Source organism: Oncorhynchus mykiss, chromosome 3, assembly GCF_057628025.1.
Source record: "Oncorhynchus mykiss isolate SJ-2025 chromosome 3, ASM5762802v1, whole genome shotgun sequence".
Classification (NCBI taxonomy): Eukaryota; Metazoa; Chordata; class Actinopteri; order Salmoniformes; family Salmonidae; genus Oncorhynchus; species Oncorhynchus mykiss.
In genome coordinates this window covers 14,407,112-14,429,695 of record NC_143024.1, presented here as the reverse complement: position 1 = coordinate 14,429,695, position 22,584 = coordinate 14,407,112, and the positions used below count along the sequence as shown (strand labels likewise).

The 22,584-nt window shown below is 42.4% G+C and overlaps 1 protein-coding gene across 1 annotated transcript; it reads left to right on the top strand.

The window, feature by feature from the left end:
- Nucleotides 1-2,276: 2,276 nt before the first annotated feature.
- On the top strand, nucleotides 2,277-13,242 carry LOC110506836 (basic helix-loop-helix transcription factor scleraxis). The gene is made up of 2 exons (XM_021586699.3): nucleotides 2,277-3,226; nucleotides 11,866-13,242. Exons 1-2 carry the CDS (start codon nucleotides 2,642-2,644, stop codon nucleotides 11,902-11,904), a joined length of 624 nt encoding a protein of 207 aa, XP_021442374.2. The 5' UTR covers nucleotides 2,277-2,641; the 3' UTR covers nucleotides 11,905-13,242.
- Nucleotides 13,243-22,584: the final 9,342 nt, after the last annotated feature.

Below are 22,584 nucleotides of genomic sequence, written 5' to 3'. Positions count from 1 at the left end.
AAAGATGTGTCCCTCATCAGTGACATGTTTAAAGATGTGTTCCTCATCATTGACAGTGTTAAAGATGTGTCCCTCATCAGTGACATGTTTAAAGATGTGTCCCTCATCAGTGACATGTTAAAGATGTGTCCCTCATCAGTGACATGTTAAAGATGTGTCCCTCATCAGTGACATGTTTAAAGATGTGTCCCTCATCAGTGACATGTTTATAGATGTGTCCCTCATCAGTGACATGTTTAAACATGTGTACCTCATCAGTGACAGGTTTAAAGATGTGTCCCTCATCAGTGACACGTTTAAAGATGTGTCCCTCATCAGTGACATGTTAAAGATGTGTCCCTCATCAGTGACACGTTCATAGATGTGTCCCTCATCAGTGACATGTTAAAGATGTGTCCCTCATCAGTGACACGTTTATAGATGTGTCCCTCATCAGTGACACGTTTAAAGATGTGTACCTCATCAGTGACAGGTTTAAAGATGTGTACCTCATCAGTGACAGGTTTAAAGATGTGTCCCTCATCAGTGACATGTTTAAACATGTGTACCTCATCAGTGACACGTTTAAAGATGTGTCCCTCATCAGTGACAGGTTTAAAGATGTGTCCCTCATCAGTGACAGGTTTAAAGATTTGTCCCTCATCAGTGACATGTTATAGATGTGTACCTCATCAGTGACATGTTTAAAGATGTGTCCCTCATCAGTGACATGTTAAAGATGTGTCCCTCATCAGTGACATGTTAAAGATGTGTCCCTCATCAGTGACATGTTAAAGATGTGTCCCTCATCAGTGACATGTTAAAGATGTGTACCTCATCAGTGACATGTTTAAAGATGTGTCCCTCATCAGTGACATGTTAAAGATGTGTCCCTCATCAGTGACATGTTATAGATGTGTACCTCATCAGTGACATGTTTAAAGATGTGTCCCTCATCAGTGACATGTTAAAGATGTGTCCCTCATCAGTGACATGTTATAGATGTGTACCTCATCAGTGACACTAGATATTAAGTAATGAATTCATGTTGAGATGTTATACCAATGAACAGAACACATAGAAGGACATGTCAGCTGAGGATGTAGCAAGAAAAGGAAGCCGTGTCTGTTGTACAATTTTTTTAGCTATTTTCACTTACTCAATTAATTTATAAATGTAATTTTGCAATTGAAATGTGGCCATATTTTGCAATGTGCAAATGTTGCCATGGAAAGCAGTATATTATTTCCTATATTGTTGACATTTTCTTGGCATCTAGGACCATTTTGTAGTATATCTGATTATTGTTCAGGAAGAAAAAAAATCCCCTGAAACAGTTGATTAGGATGGTGAAAGTAATACTGTGTTGAGCTGCCTGCATGGTCCTGTGAGATATGTAAAGTGGAGGGAAAATCCTGCTACTGCATGTCTATGTAATAGTAGCATAGGCATTCTGTCAGGTCCACCTGGCTGCAGTATTCTCCCGTCCGTCCACTTCCTCCTCCCAACTTTATTGCCTCTAGCACTTCCTGTTAATCAACCATGGCGCTGACTGTTGGCTACTTTTCCGCTGTCAATTTCACAGAATAAATATTATGAATAAATAAGAAAGATGAAGGTTGACTGAAACATTGTGTAACTTGACAAATTATACATTTGTGATATTACCTTTCAACAGCCGTCTCGTGTTGCCCTAACCTCACGTTAGTGCCACGCTAGTCAAATCAGTCAAGGCAGTGCTTTCTCATACCGTAGAACGCTGAGATTAAGACAATAGTCCAGAACTGTGTTGTTGTGCTATTTGAGAACGAGAGGTGTGAAACAGTTGACATGAAATCAATAGGCTTCTGTGTAGATGGTGAAGTGGAGAAGGAGAGGAGAGGAGAGGAGAGAGAGAGAGAGAGAGAGAGAGAAGAGAGGAGAGGAGAGGAGAGAGAGAGAGAGAGAGAGAGAGAGAGAGCATAAAGTAGTGGACCTTACCATCCGGCGTTCAGTGACTGTCTATCACATGTATTTGTTTTCATCATCATACAGACCACGTTTCTTTTCATCTTCCCAGCCCCAGTCCAACCCCAGCCCCAGTCCAACCCCAACCCCAGTCCAACCCCTGTCCAGCCCGGACACTGAGAGAGTCTAACTCTATCTCTGAGATTTCTATAGAGCAGAGGGGGGAGTAGAGCAGAGCAGAGCAGCAGGCCCTCCCACCGCCTACATAGAGCAGAGGGGGGAGTAGAGTAGAGCGGAGCAGCAGGCCCTCCCACCGCCTATAAAGGACAGCCATACGGAGACACTCAGACAGAAATCACACGTGTATCTGTGTAGAGGCAGAGGGAGGCTAACAGCACACTGAGGGGAACCCAGAGGAAACAGACGCTCACAATATAGCCAGCCAGGAGTGAAGGAGGGGTCCACCTTGAGAGAGAGAGAGAGAGAGGTGAGACAGAGAAAGAGAGAGGAAGAGAGAGAGAGAGAGAGAGAGAGGTGGAGAGAAGCAGAGAAAGAGCGAGAGATATCAAATAGTGATTTAATCTGAGTGTCTTGATCTCTTTTGTCCTCATGTCCAAGGATTAAGTAGAGGATCTACAATACTGGGGGGATCTGGTCTTTCTACAGGTCTCTATATGAGAGAGGAGTCTCCCACCTGTCTTGTAGATCTGGACTGATGTCTTTTACGATGGTGCGTACGGCTCCCCCAAGCCGCTTCCTCTTCTCCGACATCAGCATGATGTCAGAGGACGAGGAGGAGAACGGCGGCAGCGAGAGCTCGGGCTCCGACTCCCAGAAGTCCTCCTTCCGTCTCAACGGCGGCTCCAACGGGTTTCAGATCAAGGTGGGAAGCAGGAAGAGGAAGTTCTGCGGAGTTGCTGGGAGGCTGGCGGGGCCCCCGATGGTGGTAGGGGCCCCGGTGGTGGAGGTGCGGCAGCGGAACGTGGCAAACGCTCGAGAGAGGGACCGCACCAACAGCGTGAACACGGCCTTCACTGCCCTGAGGACCCTCATCCCCACCGAGCCAGCTGACAGGAAGCTGTCCAAGATCGAGACTCTGCGGCTGGCGTCCAGCTACATCTCCCACCTGGGTAATGTGCTGCTGGTGGGCGAGGCGTGTGGGGATGGGCAGCCGTGCCACACCTCCACACCCCCATTCCACCACCACACCCTCCACAGTCTCAGCCCCTCGCCCGGCCAGGGCTCAGAGAACCAGCCCAAACACATCTGTACTTTCTGCCTCAGCAAGCAGAGGAAAATGGTGAGTGCCACTGGAGGGGCAGAGCTACTGTATGACTGACAGGAGAGTGGTATGGTGTGGATGTCAAGCGTCTTATTGGTTGAAATCCTCCCAGAGATAAATAACTTAACTAGGCCGTTCATGGAGTCCCTTTAAGTGGCCTTTCAACTTCCAAACAAACTATTTTAGAGCTAGTTCTGGGTTCTTATTTCAGGTCAATCTGTCATTGAGAAAATGAGAATTTCATAACTGTGGGCTGCGTCTTGTGGCCGAACTCCTCATGGCTAAAGGCTGGGTTTTGGCCCCACGTTATTTGGATAGTCCCCTATAGATAGTCTATATCAGTTCAAACTGTCACCAAACTATCATTAGTTTGATCATAAGAATATGTTGAATAAATTAGGTAGGTTATGGAAAAAAGTTAGGGAAACACTTGGATATATTCACCCTCTTCAATGCTGCCTTCTCGTTCAAATCAGTGTCATACTATAATACTGTAGTTATTAATAAGGAGCCAATTTCATCCTAACCTGACCGTAGCACATCTAAGCTAATTTATGTGGGAATGGTTGACATGTGGCAGCCTCCCCGCAGTGTGAAATCTACACCTCTGTTCCCTACCACTGGTGGAGTCGATGGGATCAGTCAGAGCAGAAACATTGAAGTACAACCTCAACTCTCATTACATTAGACCTGCATAATATATCCCATTTAGGAGGCGCTTTTTCCCCAAAGTGACCTACAGTAGTGCGTACATACATGTTGTTATGGGTGGGTCCAGCAGGACTCAAACCCACGGTCCTGACATTACAAGCACCATGCTCTACCAACTGAGCCACGCAGGACCTGCATCAGCCCCAGGATGAGTGTCCTAGATGAGGACTGATTGTTGACGTCAAGAGAAAACAGTGAGGACTAAGCCGTTGGTTTGAACCTTGTGAACTGGACAAGATCATTACTCCAGGTGGAAAGTGAGCGGTAGAGAATCGTGTATCATCAAAGTATAAATGAGCTAACCCGTAAGAATTCATCCATGCAGTACTCACAAATTTGCCTGACGACTCATCCTGAATTTAGTTACGCTGCTCTGTCGATCACTGCATACGTTCATCTTGGAGAAGAAATTATAGTGAGCCTGGTGTTTGGCCGGAGCAATGTGAATGAGTAGTCGGGCAAGTCACAAATACCCTGGACAAAGTAACTACTACAAGCATACAGTCAGCCAAAATAGTCAAATCTGGAGATAGTATTTCAATTGTCTTGAGGACTGCTGGAGACATGTGAATCTCAGTGCTGGGTGAATGATGTAGATGTGCATCATGCCTTAATCTGAGGCTGTTCTCCTCCTCATTCCTTCTGCTGTTAACCACTTTGTCGTTACAACTCTGAGTCCCTGTCTCAAATGGAACCCTATTCCCAGTGGTGAAAAACGTACCCACTTGTGATACTTGAGTAAAGGTATAGGTACCTTAATAGAAAGTCACCCAGTAAAATACCACCTGAGTAAAAGTCTAAAAGTATTTGGTTCTAAATATACTTAAGTATCAAAAGAAAATGTAGAAGTAGAAATTATTTCAAATTTCTTATTTTAAGCATAACAGACGGCACCATTTTCTTGTTTTTAAAATGTATGGATAGCCAGGGGCACACTCCAACACTCAGACATAATTTACAAAAGATGCATTTGTGTTGAGTGAGTCTGTCAGATCAGAGGCAGTAGGGATGACCAGGGATGTTCTCTTGATAAGTGCGTGAATTAGACCATGTTCCTGTCCTGCTAAGCATTCAAAATGTAACGAGTACTTTTGGGTGTCAGGTAAAATGTACGGAGTAAAAAGTACATTATTTTCTTTAGGAATGTAGTGGAGTAAAAGTAAAGATACTCCCAAAAACTACTTAAGTAGTACTTTAAAGTATTTGCACTTAAGTACTTTACATGACAGCCTATGGTCAACAGTAGTACATAATATAGGGAACAGGGTGCCAGAGTCTATAGTGCTCTGGTCGACAGTAGTGCATTATATAGGGAACAGGGTGCCAGAGTCCATAGTGCTCTGGTCAACAGTAGTGCATTATATAGGGAACAGGGTGCCAGAGTCCATAGTTCTCTGGTCGACAGTAGTGCATTATATAGGGAACTGGGTGCCAGAGTCCATAGTGCTCAGGTCAACAGTAATGCATTATATAGGGAACAGGGTGCCAGAGTCCATAGTGCTCTGGTCAACAGTAGTGCATTATATAGGGAACAGGGTGCCAGAGTCCATAGTGCTCTGGTCAACAGTAATGCATTATATAGGGAACAGGGTGCCAGAGTCCATAGTTCTCTGGTCGACAGTAGTGCATTTTATAGGGAACTGGGTGCCAGAGTCCATAGTGCTCTGGTCAACAGTAGTGCATAATATAGGGAACTGGGTGCCAGAGTCCATAGTGCTCTGGTCAACAGTAATGCATTATATAGGGAACAGGGTGCCAGAGTCCATAGTGCTCTGGTCAACAGTAGTACATTATATAAGGAACAGGGTGCCAGAGTCCATAGTGCTCTGGTCAACAGTAATGCATTATATAGGGAACAGGGTGCCAGAGTCCATAGTTCTCTGGTCAACAGTAATGCATTATATAGGGAACAGGGTGCCAGAGTCCATAGTGCTCTGGTCAACAGTAATGCATTATATAGGGAACAGGGTGCCAGAGTCCATAGTGCTCTGGCAACAGTAATGCATTATATAGGGAACAGGGTGCCAGAGTCCATAGTGCTCTGGTCAACAGTAATGCATTATATAGGGAACAGGGTGCCAGAGTCCATAGTGCTCTGGTCAACAGTAGTATATTATATAGGGAACAGGGTGCCAGAGTCCATAGTTCTCTGGTCAACAGTAATGCATTATATAGGGAACAGGGTGCCAGAGTCCATAGTGCTCTGGTCAACAGTAATGCATTATATAGGGAACAGGGTGCCAGAGTCCATAGTGCTCTGGTCAACAGTAATGCATTATATAGGGAACAGGGTGCCAGAGTCCATAGTGCTCTGGTCAACAGTAATGCATTATATAGGGAACAGGGTGCCAGAGTCCATAGTGCTCAGGTCAACAGTAGTGCATTATATAGGGAACAGGGTGCCAGAGTCCATAGTGCTCTGGTCAACAGTAGTGCATTATATAGGAAACAGGGTGCCAGAGTCCATAGTTCTCTGGTCAACAGTAGTGCATTATATAGGGAACAGGGTGCCAGAGTCCATAGTTCTCTGGTCAACAGTAGTGCATTATATAGGGAACAGGGTGCCAGAGTCCATAGTTCTCTGGTCAACAGTAGTGCATTATATAGGGAACAGGGTGCCAGAGTCCATAGTGCTCAGGTCAACAGTAGTGCATTATATAGGGAACAGGGTGCCAGAGTCCATAGTGCTCTGGTCAACAGTAGTGCATTATATAGGAAACAGGATGCCAGAGTTCATAGTTCTCTGGTCAACAGTAGTGCATTATATAGGAAACAGGGTGCCAGAGTCCATAGTGCTCTGGTCAACAGTAGTGCATTATATAGGAAACAGGGTGCCAGAGTCCATAGTTCTCTGGTCAACAGTAGTGCATTATATAGGGAACAGGGTGCCAGAGTCCATAGTGCTCTGGTCAACAGTAGTGCATTATATAGGGAACAGGGTGCCAGAGTCCATAGTGCTCTGGTCAACAGTAGTGCATTATATAGGAAACAGGGTGCCAGAGTCCATAGTTCTCTGGTCAACAGTAGTGCATTATATAGGAAACAGGGTGCCAGAGTCCATAGTGCTCTGGTCAACAGTAGTGCATTATATAGGAAACAGGGTGCCAGAGTCCATAGTGCTCTGGTCAACAGTAGTGCATTATATAGGGAACAGGGTGCCAGAGTCCATAGTGCTCTGGTCAACAGTAGTGCATTATATAGGAAACAGGGTGCCAGAGTCCATAGTTCTCTGGTCAACAGTAGTGCATTATATAGGAAACAGGGTGCCATTTGACAGAAACTGTAGGCATGATGTTTTTGTTGTCCCATGCACAGCATAAAGATATTAATTCATCGTTGAACCCAATGGTAGGGATTGTGATAGTATCATTCAACAATAACTAGAATGTATGAATGTATAGAATATATGCATTAGATTTGCAACAGAAGGAATATATCATGTTTGACTAAGGCAGCTAAACATCAGAAAGAGGATGACAATGTGAAAATACTCTTCACTATCAGGAAGGAATCATATTTATCCAATGCATGAAGAAATATTTCAGATTTATAATGCTGTGAATGGTTTTAATTCAAAGTTCAGCGACTATAAAAGTTTTACAACAGTATAATTGGTCATTGGATTTGGACTTTTGGAAACATAGACATATGAAAACAGATTCTGACCATATATCCCAATAATGAATCCAGAATAAATGTATCCTGGAAGTACTTGGACATTGTTAGAATCCTACAGAATAAACCAGCTAATGAGATAATTGCCCTTTAAATGATTGATCCAGTGCTGAACCCTGTATTCATTCTGCTGCTGGTATTTGAACCAGATTGAGCTAGCTCTCTTAGCTCTTTGATGTGCTGCTTAAAGTAAAACTGGTCTCCATAACAGCTCTCACTCCTTTCTCCCATTAAGGCTGTCCCAAATGGCACCCCATTTCCTTTAAAGTGCTTTACTTTGTACCAGGACTCATAGGGCTCTGGTCAAAAGTAGTGCACTATATAGGGAATAGGGTGCCATTTGGGACAGCCTTTCTCCCAGAAAAACACCCTTCAGCAGCCACTCGTTTCTTTGTTTCTAAAGAAGAAGAATATAATGAAATGAAGCACATGTGAACTATTCAGGATATAATACGAGTGCAGTTTTGTCTTTTCAACACCTTTCCAGACCTGCAGAGTGGACTAATGAGCTACTGTAGACTGTAGAGAGAGAACACTGTATAAAGTAAAACATCATTGTCTCTTCAAGGTTTTCACAAGTGTTGTTACCCTCAACTGAGGCAGAAAATGTATGAAAATAAAGTCATACATGCTTAAGCTACAGCTATGACTTACTGTGTAGGAGACTACATGCCTCAGCCATATCATGCCTATCGAGTGTACTTTATCAGACTTCATACTATACTCTCTATTCCATTTAGACAGAGCGTGGCCAGCATTTATGAGTACTGTATGTTCTAGCTCTAGATTTATAGAATTATTAAGTGGAAAAACCCAGTAAATCTATAGTCTCCATATCAAGGTTAGAATGCCAGGGATCTTGTCTTCATGGGATCTAGTGATGATGCTTGGCAGTGAACACTCCCATTACAAACCAGGCTTCCCCTTAGGGTCCAAACATTACAGCAACATTGGTCCAGCCCAGTACCTTTAGTTAAATGGATACTGGATATTGAGTATTATACCAAATGCAAACTCAGAAGCGCTGGTGACACTTAAAACATAAAAACGTTTATGAGTAAGCCATTATAAATAATTGTACATTTTTACCAATATTGAAATACCTATTTATAAATAGTTGATTAAACTGTTTAATAATCATGCTTATTCATGAAAGTTATGATAAAGTGTTACCAATTGAAAAAAATTGAAGTGAATGTTTTGTGTTCAGAGGAAGCTTGTTGTTGATTGACTGTTGCGTTCCCTCTCTGCTGTGAGCAGTACTAATAGTATGTACTCTAAATGGCACCCTTTTCCCATAGTGCACTACTTCTGACCAGAGCCCTATGGGTCCGTGCACTATAAAGTGAATAGGGTTCCATTTGTGACGCAGCATAGAGTTGAGTGCTGTGCAGTGCTGCTGCTCCTGCGACTGTATTCTACCTCATGCCTTGTATTGTATTCAAATGATCTTCACTGGGTATTTTATCATGGACAGACATATGGAAGTAGTTAAAGACTAATTCAACACGAAACAGGAGTCAGTCCTAAAATGCACATTAAATAAATGAGCGCATTTAAATGAATCGTCATATTAATGTAATTAGATTATCAGCAACAGGATCGTTGTAAAGACAAATTAAATTGAATAGAGATAAAACATGTAGATGTATTTATTTATTTAACTAGGCAAGTCAGTTAAGAACTAATTCTTATTTTCAATGACGGCCTAGGAACAGTGGGTTAACTGCCTGTTCAGGGGCAGAACGACAGCTCAGGGATTCAAACTTGCAACCTTTCGGTTACTAGTCCAACGCTCTAACCACTAGGCTACCCTGCCGCCTCAGTGTCAATGTATGACACTGAGCATGATGAATTTGTTTGAATGTATTTTTCCAACTAGTTTATCATGTTGGAGTAGTGCCGCCCTATTCAGGACAATGTAATCATTTTAACTTTTTATTTATTTCACAGAATAGCCAGGACACAACTATTTCATTAAGTGAAAAAGAAAGCGTGGAAAATCCATGCTTAGTAGATCAATGTTTTAGATAGGCTACTGTTTCAATACAAAAAGGGAAATGTTTATAATTGATAAGCCTCCTTGAAGGGCGTATTTAACTAATGTAGATGAAACCTCCTTAACCTTAATATAACAATAATATTTATTCAACAAATGATGTTCACATCTAAAGAAAACAGAAATAGATTCCAGTAGATGCTCTTATCCAGAGAGACTTACAGTAGTGAGTAATTTAGCAGACTCTCTTATCCAGAGAGACTTGCAGTAGTGAGTCATTTAGCAGACTCTCTTATCCAGAGAGACTTACAGTAGTGAGTCATTTAGCAGACTCTCTTATCCAGAGAGACTTACAGTAGTGAGTTATTTAGCAGACTCTCTTATCCAGAGAGACTTACAGTAGTGAGTCATTTAGCAGACTCTCTTATCCAGAGAGACTTACATTAGTGAGTCATTTAGCAGACTCTCTTATCCAGAGAGACTTACAGTAGTGAGTTATTTAGCAGACTCTCTTATCCAGAGAGACTTACAGTAGTGAGTCATTTAGCAGACTCTCTTATCCAGAGAGACTTACAGTAGTGAGTCATTTAGCAGACTCTCTTATCCAGAGAGACTTACAGTAGTGAGTCATTTAGCAGACACTCTTATCCAGAGAGACTTACATTAGTGAGTCATTTAGCAGACTCTCTTATCCAGAGAGACTTACATTAGTGAGTCATTTAGCAGACACCCTTATCCAGAGAGACTTACAGTAGTGAGTCATTTAGCAGACTCTCTTATCCAGAGAGATGTACAGTAGTGAGTCATTTAGCAGACTCTCTTATCCAGAGAGACTTACAGTAGTGAGTGCTTACATTTTCATTCTGGTCCCCAGTGGGATTTGAACCCACAATCCTGGTGTTGCAAGCACTATGCTCTACCAACTGAGTTACACATGACCACAATACAGAATTGTGTTAGTGTATAAATCACCCCCAGGAACATTTATTCTGAACAAAAATATCAGCGCAACATGTAAAGTGTTGCGCTCTTCATGGACGAATCCCGGTTTCAACTGTACCGGGCAGATGGCAGACAGCCATCATCTCATGTTCCAGCATGATAATGCATGGCCCCATGTCGCAAGGATCTGTACACTATTCCTGGAAGCTGAACATGTCCTAGTTCTTCTATGGCTTGCATACTCACCAGACATGTCACCGATTGAGCATGTTTGGGATACTCTGGATCAATGTGTACTACAGCATGTTCCAGTTCCCACCAATATCCAGCAACTTCACACAGCCATTGAAGAGGAGTTGGAAAACATTCCACAGGCCACAATCAACAGCCTGATCAACTCTATGCGAAGGAGTTGTGTCACATTGCATGAGGCAAATGGTGGTCACACCAGATAGTGACTGGTTTTCTGATCCATGCCCCAACCTTTTTTTAAACAGTATCTGTGATCAACAGATGCATATCTGTATTCCCAGCCATGTGAAATCCCTAGATTATCTCCTAATGAATTTATTTCAATTGACAAATGTCCTTATTTGAACTGTAATCTTTGAAATTGTTGCATGTTGCGTTTATATTTTTGTTCAGTGATTAACATTCTGTCAGCATCCAAAAGATTTCCCCAAAAGCTTCAGTAAGAAAACTGACCAGAGCTTGTTTTGAAATCTGATTAGACTCCATTTGACTCCAGGAGCATTGATCAGGAGCTCCAGCTCCCGCTCCCACTTAGCTCACGTACGGTACGGCCTAGCTCTGACTCAAGAAACAATGCCATTCCAATAACTTACAACCTCCTCACCAAAGCGAATGGACGTAATGCAAGCCAGGTGTGTCACAAAACACAGAGAGGTGAGAAGGGAAAATATGAGGCTCTGCTTTCTGCTCCCTGGGCTGGCTTCCTGGCCAGACAACCTGGACCCCAAGGACATAACCACAGGAGAAAATCAAGGGTGCTCTGTTTTGATAGAACAGACAAATGCTAAACATCCCATTCTGATTCAAACCCTTTATTTTTCACTCTGTTGGCCTAGATTACAATGATGTCATTGTGACTGCAGACTGAAAAATAAGGTGAAATGGAGAGCTGGGCTACATCATTTCATGCATCTAATCTAAGACTGCGTCCCAAACGACACCCTATTCCCTATATAGTGCACTACTTTTGACCAGAGTCCTATGGGCCATAGTCAAAAATAGTGCACTATTAAGGGGATAGGGAGTCATCTTCAGTGGGTGAAAACCAGGAGGTCTGATGATGTTTTCTCTCTTTCAGAACAAAGACAGAGACAGAAAAACAACTGTCAGAAGATAACGCCTGAAGACCAGAAACATCCAGAGGATAAATATCCAACACTCTTGTGAAGGATCAGTTCAATTAGCCTATTCTTCAAATGAAAGTTGTAATTACAGTTGTGTACTTAATAATAATACAATATTTGTATCATGTGTATATATATATATATATATGTATATATTGAAAGCACAATGGTGTATTTAAGACCATGGAGGATTTGATATGTGTGTTAAGGGAGGATGTGGCAGCAAAAAGTCCATGAAACATGGGATGATATATAGACTCATGACCATTTAGTTAATATCTATCCTTAAACTACTGGGCATTATAATGAACAGGCCGAGGAGGACAGCTCTTTCAACGGCTGCAGCCCAAATGGCACTCTATTCCCTATATTGTGCACTACTTGGGCTCTGGACACACAAATGACTCGTTACTGAAACTTCCACGGACTTCAGAGCACCTAAATATGACATAACACCACTCTAGAACCCTCCCTGGACTGTATGCCCTTCACTCTCATCAATACGTGCTGGATGTTCATGTTATTGATGTTCAACATATTGTGCTATTACGCTGATGGATCTGAAGTGTACTGGCTGAATCATGGGAGAAAGGCAATCCTTTAGGAAGAATCAGCAGTAGTTCAGTACCATGCAGACCCTGACATCCCCCACCCTTTCATCAATTACCAATCAGTTGGATTTCTAAAGCTCTTCTCTTTTTTACATCAACAGTTGTTACAGAGTGCTTTTCAGAAGCACAAGCAGAAGCACAGCCCTCAGCCTCAGACAGTGGTGATGGTGACTGGCAGAGCAGAGGAACAGATCCTAGATTACATCTGCAGGTAGAGCTCTGGAAGTCTGCCTGTCCCGTCCCCTGACTGTCCTCTCGTTTACCTTTGGAATTCCATGTGCTCCCTCCGTCTCTCCTCCTCTTCTCCTGCGTTCTTCCTTCTTTTTCCCAGGAGCGCTACTGACTCACAGGCTCTGTTGTGATGGCTTTACAATGTGTGCAGGGTTCACTCAGATTGTCCTCTGTCCTGCATCTTTTCTGCTTCCTTTTCTGTCCGCCATCCGTGACCCCTGTTTGAAGAAGAAGAAGAGGTCCACTTCATTGTGCTATATCCATGGATGTCCAACTGCTCCTTGTCTTGTCCTTTTTGTCCGACCCCTCCAAAGACTTACACACACATACAGTGGTTTGAGAGCTCTGACAGATTTCGGTCCACCTCCTGAAAAATCATCAAGATCTTTTCATAAATAGTTGAACATTTGGAAATCTGGGCCAATGTTGTGTATTGTTTATGTGTTTTTGTATTGTTTATGTATTGTTCGATAAAAATACGTTTTATGCTAATGCTCCTTTTCGTGTTATATCATGTGGTCTTCGGATCACAGTCAGTGCAAATCTTTGAAGTCAAATATCTATTATGTTGCCATAGTAGCTAGGTGGCTAGATTGTCTGAACTGCTTGTGTGGAGCAGCTTCATAGAACGCTCCCACCATTCCCAGACCCCAGACCAAACCTCTCAGATCATCACCAGTGACATCAGCTAAGAAAACACAGTCCATAAGGACATCTGGTTTGGGTTGATGATACTCTCTCTGCCCAATGGAAACCCAGTGACCTGTGGACAGTTTAATCAGACCATATAACCCACATCTTTCCCTTCTCTTTACTTAATCTATCATCCAAAAACAACAAACAGTCATCATCTGTCTGCCCATGGACTAGTGGAAAGAACCTAACTAGACTAGACTAGACCACCGGTGACAAACAGTGTTAATGGGTTATTAGGACCACTGGTGATGCTGCTGGAATGACAAACAGTGTTAATGGGTTATTAGGACCACCGGTGATGCTGCTGGAATGACAGACAGTGTTAATGGGTTATTAGGACCACCGGTGATGCTGCTGGAGTGACAGACAGTGTTAATGGGTTATTAGGACCACTGGTGATGCTGCTGGAATGACAAACAGTGTTAATGGGTTATTAGGACCACTGGTGATGCTGCTGGAGTGACAGACAGTGTTAAGGGGTTACTAGGACCAGCAGTGATGCTGCTGGAATGACAGACAGTGTTAATGGGTTATTAGGACCAGCGATGATGCTGCTGGAGTGACAGACAGTGTTAATGGGTTATTAGGACCACTGGTGATGCTGCTGGAGTGACAAACAGTGTTAATGGGTTATTAGGACCACTGGTGATGCTGCTGGAATGACAAACAGTGTTAATGGGTTATTAGGACCACTGGTGATGCTGCTGGAATGACAAACAGTGTTAAGGGGTTATTAGGACCACTGGTGATGCTGCTGGAGTGACAAACAGTGTTAATGGGTTATTAGGACCACCGGTGATGCTGCTGGAATGACAAACAGTGTTAATGGGTTATTAGGACCACTGGTGATGCTGCTGGAGTGACAGACAGTGTTAAGGGGTTACTAGGACCAGCAGTGATGCTGCTGGAATGACAGACAGTGTTAATGGGTTATTAGGACCAGCGATGATGCTGCTGGAGTGACAGACAGCGTTAATGGTTTATTAGGACCACCGGTGATGCTGCTGGAATGACAGACAGTGTTAATGGGTTATTAGGACCAGCGATGATGCTGCTGGAGTGACAGACAGCGTTAATGGTTTATTAGGACCACCGGTGATGCTGCTGGAGTGACAGACAGTGTTAATGGGTTATTAGGACCACTGGTGATGCTGCTGGAGTGACAGACAGTGTTAAGGGGTTACTAGGACCAGCAGTGATGCTGCTGGAATGACAGACAGTGTTAATGGGTTATTAGGACCAGCGATGATGCTGCTGGAATGACAGACAGCGTTAATGGTTTATTAGGACCACCGGTGATGCTGCTGGAATGACAGACAGTGTTAATGGGTTATTAGGACCACTGGTGATGCTGCTGGAGTGACAGACAGTGTTAAGGGGTTATTAGGACCAGCGATGATGCTGCTGGAGTGACAGACAGCGTTAATGGTTTATTAGGACCACCGGTGATGCTGCTGGAGTGACAGACAGCGTTAATGGGTTATTAGGACCACCAGTGATGCAGCTGGAGTGACAGACAGTGTTAATAGGTTATTAGGACCACTGGTGATGCTGCTGGAGTGACAGACAGTGTTAATAGGTTATTAGGACCACCGGTGATGCTGCTGGAGTGACAGACAGCGTTAATGGTTTATTAGGACCACCGGTGATGCTGCTGGAGTGACAGACAGTGTTAATAGGTTATTAGGACCACTGGTGATGCTGCTGGAGTGACAGACAGTGTTAATGGTTTATTAGGACCTGTGACAGACAGTGTTAATAGGTTATTAGGACCAACAGTGATGCTGCTGGAGTGACAGACAGTGTTAATAGGTGATCAGGACTACCAGCTGCTAGCTCAGATCAATAATCACTCCGGGACACAGATGTACAATTCCTACACCAAAAAAGTATTATTGGTAACACTTTACTGTAGGTGCATGCATTCATAAAGCCTTTTATAACAGCCATATAACACATTATGTATATGTATATAACAGCTGTCATAAGTAGTTTTAAATAGCATGAGATGTTATAACACCGGTTATAATGAGTGTTAAAAATGACTGAACATACTGTTGACGCACGCTCTAATGTCAACTATTAATTACAACTGCTACTATACAGTCTGCCTGACAACTTATGTCATGTATTATTACATACTACATAAGAGTCTACATACCAGATGTTATAGCATGGTGTTATCTCATTTACAACCTCTCTGTCATAGTGAATGGAAAGATGGGCATCATAACCATGTCATATGCCCTTATAGAGGGTGCATAGACACCTTAAGTAAAGTGACATTAGGTGTTATAGAACTATGAATGTGCTTATACCACAGAATGAGTTGATAGTATCACAAAACATTACCATTCAAATGATCTCCAAGAAACATGGACAAATGGGAGCATTGATGTACTTACTCATAATAATACAAACAAGGGCCACACAGAGTGATTCTTGGTTGTCTTAAGAAATTCTACTTTGCAACAAAGTTTACACCTCACACACATGGTTATGGGCTTAAATAATAATACACCTGTACCATGTCAGATACACAATTATAATGTCTTACATTTTGAGTTTGCATCCCAATATTACACTTTATATACAGTACCAGTCATAAGTTTGGACACACCTACTCATTCAAGTTTTTTCCCCCTATTTTCTACATTGTAGAATAAAGGTGAAGACATCAACACAACACATATGGAATAATGTAGTAACCACAAATTGTTTCAACAAATCAAAATATATTTATACTGTATTTGAGATCCTTCAAAGTAACCAGCCTTTGCCTTGATGACAGCTTTGCACACTCTTGGCATTCTCTCAACCAGCTTCACCTTGAAGGCTTTCCCAACAGTCTAAAAATGTTAATATTATCTTCAGCTATAGATTTCATTTTTGATAGTATTTATACTTAATGGCGGCCAATGAAAACTATACTGTGACTAGTACAGCCTGAATAATTTCGCTAGTTAAATTTACTCAGTATGGCTATCTTATTAGTGATGTGCGATTCGCAAACAATTAGTACATTTTTGTAGTGACTAAGAGTAAAGATTAGTCTCTGTGACTCGCTATCGAGACAGTGAATGAGTCATTAGGAGAGTTGTTTTAGGTCTAAAACATGCCGTGTTCACATGATGTTGGGAACTCGTAAATAAATCCATCCTACTGGGAAAAATGCACGCGTACACCCCCCCCCCCCCCCCCCCCCCCCCAACTCGTAATTATAACTAAGAAACTCTGGTATTATCTCTGGAATCCAAGCTTTCCCACATGCTGAACTCTGATGTCACGCACCACTGAAAATGTCAACAAATATGGCCGCAATTTCATGGTCAATGGTGAGAAGCTCTTTCCAAGCACGTGAACGCTCCAAGTCGTTCCTCCAAAGTAGACATGGCGTTGCTCCGATCAATCAGACATGACAACAGTCCTATTCCTGGGAGGAGGAACAACGTACTACGATTGGCTCTTCCTCGGTTGCACAAGAACAGTGGCACAGTCAAATAGCGTTAAGCGCTTGCTAAGAGGCAGATTGGTGTGAACCACCCTCTTTTTGTAGCCAAAGGTGCTGAGTTCGATATAATCTTAGGGCGCCACTTTTGCCCAATTATCTCAACTTAAGCTAACCTTTACCTAACCTTAACCCTTACCTTAACCCAGGGTTTCCCAAACTCGGTCGGAGGGCAGAGTGTCTGTGGGTTTTCGCTCCTCCCTGTTACTTGATTGATGAATTACGGTCACTAATTAGTAAATAACTCCCCTCACCTGGTTGTCTAGGTCTTAATTGAAAGGAAAAACCAAAAACCCGCAGACACTAGGCCTTCCATGGAATGAGTTTGACACCCCTGCCCTAAGTAGTCATTTTATATGCCTAAACTTAAGCTAACCAACTAATGTTTGCACTTCCTGTTAACGTCACTCTCTTTTTGAGGTTGTGTGTTTACATCTCAAGCACATTCTTTGCAGTTTTGAACCCAGGGAACGGGACAGTTTTATCTCTCCAATTGAGCAATACTTGAGGCCAGCGTACACTCAGTTATGCTTGAAATTGGAAACTGAGTCCCTTTACAATGAACAATAATCTTGTAAACTGAGTCCCTTTACAATGAACAAGAATCTTGTAAAACCAGCCACTCTTGAATTTCATTCTTTGGTCACCAGGGAAATCTGCCCTGCCATGCCCGCACATTAGACAATTAAATGCAATTAAGGAGATCAGACAAAAGATTTGTCAAAAAAATCTTTACAAATAAGTTTAAAATAGTATTTCAAATACTGTTAAAACCGGGGTTGTTTTGGAGCTGAGTATTTATTAAAAAAAATATTAAAATCAGAGAAAATATTTTTTTTAAATACAAATACCTATGTTTTATTTGACCTAGGTCTGCATAACTTAACAATAATGTGATGTTAGAGGTTGACTTTACAGCTCATTGATGTTGAAAAGTGGTATAATGCAATACTACGTGTCAGTAGGAGTTGTATACTGCTAGGTGAAACTGTAGGTGTCAATAGGAATTGTATACTGCTAGGTCAATAGGAGTTGTATACTGCTAGGTGAAACTGTAGGTGTCAATAGGAGTTGTATACTGCTCGATGAAACTGTAGGTGTCAATAGGAGTTGTATACTGTTAGGTGAAACTGTAGGTGTCAATAGGAGTTGTATACTGCTAGGTGAAACTGTAGGTGTCAATAGGAGTTGTATACTGCTAGGTGAAACTGTAGGTGTCAATAGGAGTTGTATACTGCTAGGTGAAACTGTAGGTGTCAATAGGAGTTGTATACTGCTAGGTGAAACTGTAGGTGTCAATAGGAGTTGTATACTGCTAGGTGAAACTGTAGGTGTCAATAGGAGTTGTATACTGTTAGGTGAAACTGTAGGTGTCAATAGGAGTTGTATACTGCTAGGTGAAACTGTAGGTGTCAATAGGAGTTGTATACTGCTAGGTGAAACTGTAGGTGTCAATAGGAGTTGTATACTGCTAGGTGAAACTGTAGGTGTCAATAGGAGTTGTATACTGCTAGGTGAAACTGTAGGTGTCAATAGGAGTTGTATACTGCTAGGTGAAACTGTAGGTGTCAATAGGAGTTGTATACTGCTAGGTGCTAGGCTACGTGACATCATGGCTATCTATTCCTGCAACTGAAACTGCACCGTGGAGCCTACCAATGATTGTAGTTCCCAAAGTAAATTCAGAGACTACACCGGGGGAACAAGGGCGCAACTTTCACTGGGGATGTGGGGGGGCATATACTTTTATCCCCCCAAGTTTTACCATTGGGATGTGATACAAAACTAGGCAACGGTGTGCTTTAGGACCATGCGGACACCTCCGAGTGGTCAGGTAGGCTGTATGGAGTGTATCAGACTGGATAAAAATAATAATAATACAAAAGTTGTTCCCCCCTCTTCTAAAACCAAAGTTGCGCCCCTGTCAGGGACGTCCCGGCTCTGTTTGGGATGGATCAACCTGCTTGCTGCTGCTAGTGTAGACTGGGAGTCAAAGCCACAATTCTTAAAGGGCTAGTTCATGATTTGAATTATCATATTATCATATTATCATATCATATATCATGATTTACAACTGGACGAGACTCCTTTCAGTCCATCCAATCCGTTTTTAGGACAGTGTTTTGGTTATTGAGAAACTGGCAGTATTCTCTTGGTTGCATTTACTTTGCCTAGCCCCTTAATCGTTTTTATCATTATTTTTGGACTTGGCTGCGAATATTGAGTTTCTGCCCCGGCCCTCTGAAACCTCTTTCTCAAAGCTACAGAACCGGATCACATTCTACATGTGTTATTTTAAGTAGCTGCCCCCCACACTCAACCTCCCTTCATGTTTCTGTCTTTCCTCAGCCTCTTCTGAACCACGGTGATGTAGCCTGTGTCTCTGCCTCTTATTTCTGAACAGCTGAAATAAAGAGCCTGCGGATATTAGAAACTAACATTCAAGTCCATTATGAAGGCTACAACCTTCTCTGTCTGTTTTAATGGATTCTACAATTGCACAAGCAGGACGCAGTCCTTACACATTGCATTGGAGCAAAAATCCATTAGCGTTTTGTGTGATGATGTAGGCTAATCTTTTTAGTTGCTGCCTTGTCGTAGCAACTAGCCAGAGTTACTGCAAAAGAACACTACTATTTTACCTGTCTTCCTCCTGCTTAGCCAATATTTGCAATGATGATGAAAAAATAACACTAAACCGCTAACTAGACTGTGTCTCTGTCTTACATCTGTATCATATGCTGCCTAGATAGCTGCATGTAACTATCTTCTAGTTTGTGGGAACATGTTGAGCATGTCTTTTGTGTACAACATGTAAATAATTACATGTAGCCTAACTCCCCTTCTAAAAAAACAACAACATGAAATTGTGCTTAATGCTTAATAGTCTACTGAGACGTGGAATGCAGTAGCTGGAACATGTCTTATGTGTTCAGCATGACGTTTGAAGGCTACACCAGACAAAGGCCTTCATCACTGATTTAAAAAAACACACAAGCAAGACACAGACATGCAGTCTAATTAGAGGTTTAATGTTGTTTTTTCATCATCAAATCCTTCACATGTGCAGAAATCCAGAAAATCCGGAAACACAAACACTTTGATTATTTTTCTCAGCTATTCAGGTGGGAGGAAGTCAGAGGTTTTGAGAAGGAGGTGAGGAGAGAGGACACGGGGAGTATGCAATTGAGATTCTCCCAGGGTTTGGCAACGCTTCAAACGCAGACCCAATCAGGTCAATCAGAATCCTTTTAGAAACCAATGGGATGGCCTAACTGTCACGCCCTGACCTTAGTTATCTTTGTTTTCTTTATTATTTTGGTTAGGTCAGGGTGTGACGAGGGTGGTTGGTTTAGTTTTTGTCCTGTCTAGGTGTTTTTGTCCTGTCTAGGTGTTTTTGTCCTGTCTAGGTGTTTTTGTCCTGTCTAGGTGTTTTTGTCCTGTCTAGGTGTTTTTGTCCTGTCTAGGTGTTTTTGTCCTGTCTAGGTGTTTTGTCCTGTCTAGGTGTTTTTGTCCTGTCTAGGTGTTTTGTCCTGTCTAGGTGTTTTTGTCCTGTCTAGGTGTTTTTGTCCTGTCTAGGTGTTTTTGTCCTGTCTAGGTGTTTTTGTCCTGTCTAGGTGTTTTTGTCCTGTCTAGGTGTTTTTGTCCTGTCTAGGTGTTTTGTCCTGTCTAGGTGTTTTTGTCCTGTCTAGGTGTTTTTGTCCTGTCTAGGTGTTTTGTCCTGTCTAGGTGTTTTTGTCCTGTCTAGGTGTTTTTGTCCTGTCTAGGTGTTTTTGTCCTGTCTAGGTGTTTTTGTCCTGTCTAGGTGTTTTTGTCCTGTCTAGGTGTTTTGTCCTGTCTAGGTGTTTTTGTCCTGTCTAGGTGTTTTTGTCCTGTCTAGGTGTTTTTGTCCTGTCTAGGTGTTTTTGTCCTGTCTAGGTGTTTTTGTCCTGTCTAGGTGTTTTTGTCCTGTCTAGGTGTTTTTGCCCTGTCTAGGGTTTTTGTATATCTATGGGGTTTTAGTATGTCTAGGTATATGTAGGTCTATGGTGGCCTGAATTGGTTCCCAATCAGAGACAGCTGTTTATCCTTGTCTCTGATTGGGGATCCTATTTAGGTTGCCATTTTCCATTTTGGTTTTGTGGGTTATTGTCTATGTGTAGTTGCATGTCAGCACTAGTTATAGCGGCACGTTAATTGGTTAGAGCTCTTTCGTGATTAAAAGAGGAATGTATTCATATCACGCTGCGCCTTGGCCTCATCGTTACAATGAATGTGACACTAACCTATGTGGGCTAAGTGGTTGGGAAGTTCAGCTTCTTGAAACATTCTCATTTAACCATGCATCATTTGTTTAATTTTCACCCAAAATATAACATACGCCCCTCTGTCTCTAAGACCTCAAATTATTTTGTAGTAACCTTGTGACGTTTATTTTATCATTAGGGTCTACATGAACATAAGACCCTTGCAGCCTACTGTGGGATCCTCAAAAAGAGCCATCAGCACGTTCACAAGACCTCTGACACAGCAAAGGGAGCCGTTGGTGTTTTCACCTATGAGATGTTCAGTCCCTCCAAGAAGAAGCACACTGAGATAATAGCTGTCATGTTCTCTGTGCCCTATGACTAAAACTGGTACTCAAACTGGTTTGCAGTGGGAGTCTTCAACAGGGACAAAAGCTGTGATGACACTCTTTATGATGAGATGTATAACAGTGGGCAGAGGAAATGTCAAGCAAGGTCAAGCAAATGGCTCCAGTATCGCTTATAAAAGCCATCATGTGACCATCAAGGTCTCAACGTCAAACAGTGGCTGTGCAGTCGTGAAGGTGGAGGTGTGTGACAATTGACAGCGTAGACATTACTAAAGTTAAATCACTGATGGTGTCCAACTGTTTATATGCCATTCAACTTCAACTCTAGTCAATAAATGGCAAACTAAACTGAGATTGTGTTTGGTTATGAGTTTCCAAAAACAAAGCAAACATTGTATTGAACTTTTGAAATTTATTAATTTGTAGAGTATGTTGTTTTTATTGCCACTCAATAGCTGACATGACTCCTATGTTAAAATTAATGCAGTTACCCAGTTCCGATGTACAATTCTGCATTTTGGTGCTTCAAGCCGGGTCTCTCAGTGCATAATGCTCTACGGGCAAGCCGGGTCTCTCAGTGCATAATGCTCCACAGGCAAGCCGGGTCTCTCAGTACATAATGCTCCACAGGCAAGCCGGGTCTCTCAGTGCATAATGCTCCACAGGCAAGCCGGGTCTCTCAGTGCATAATGCTCCACAGGCAAGCCGGGTCTCTCAGTGCATAATGCTCCACAGGCAAGCCGGGTCTCTCAGTGCATAATGCTCCACAGACAGGGACGGCATGCACCCCAAAAATCTGAGGGGGTGCAAAGTACTGCTAATTTAGCATTTTTCAAACACCTGAAACAGCTTTTTCTTGCAATCTAGATTCTAATTCTATGTAAACAATATATGTTTATTTTTCAGCATTTCTAAGCATACCTCTTGAGCTGCCTCCTGAACGGTGGTTCTTTTTTAAAAAGATGCTAAATATGCTTCTCTGCATGTTTAGTTATTGCTTGTTTTTCTAAAGTCTACCCACCTTACCAGCAGTCATGCCAGCTAAGATACT

Coding starts and splice junctions, on each gene's coding strand:
- LOC110506836 (XM_021586699.3), top strand. CDS start 2,642: ATGTCTTTTACGATGGTGCGTACGGCTCCCCCAAGCCGCTTCCTCTTC. Junction 3,227..11,865: donor TCAGCAAGCAGAGGAAAATG/GTGAGTGCCACT, acceptor TCTCTCTTTCAG/AACAAAGACAGAGACAGAAA.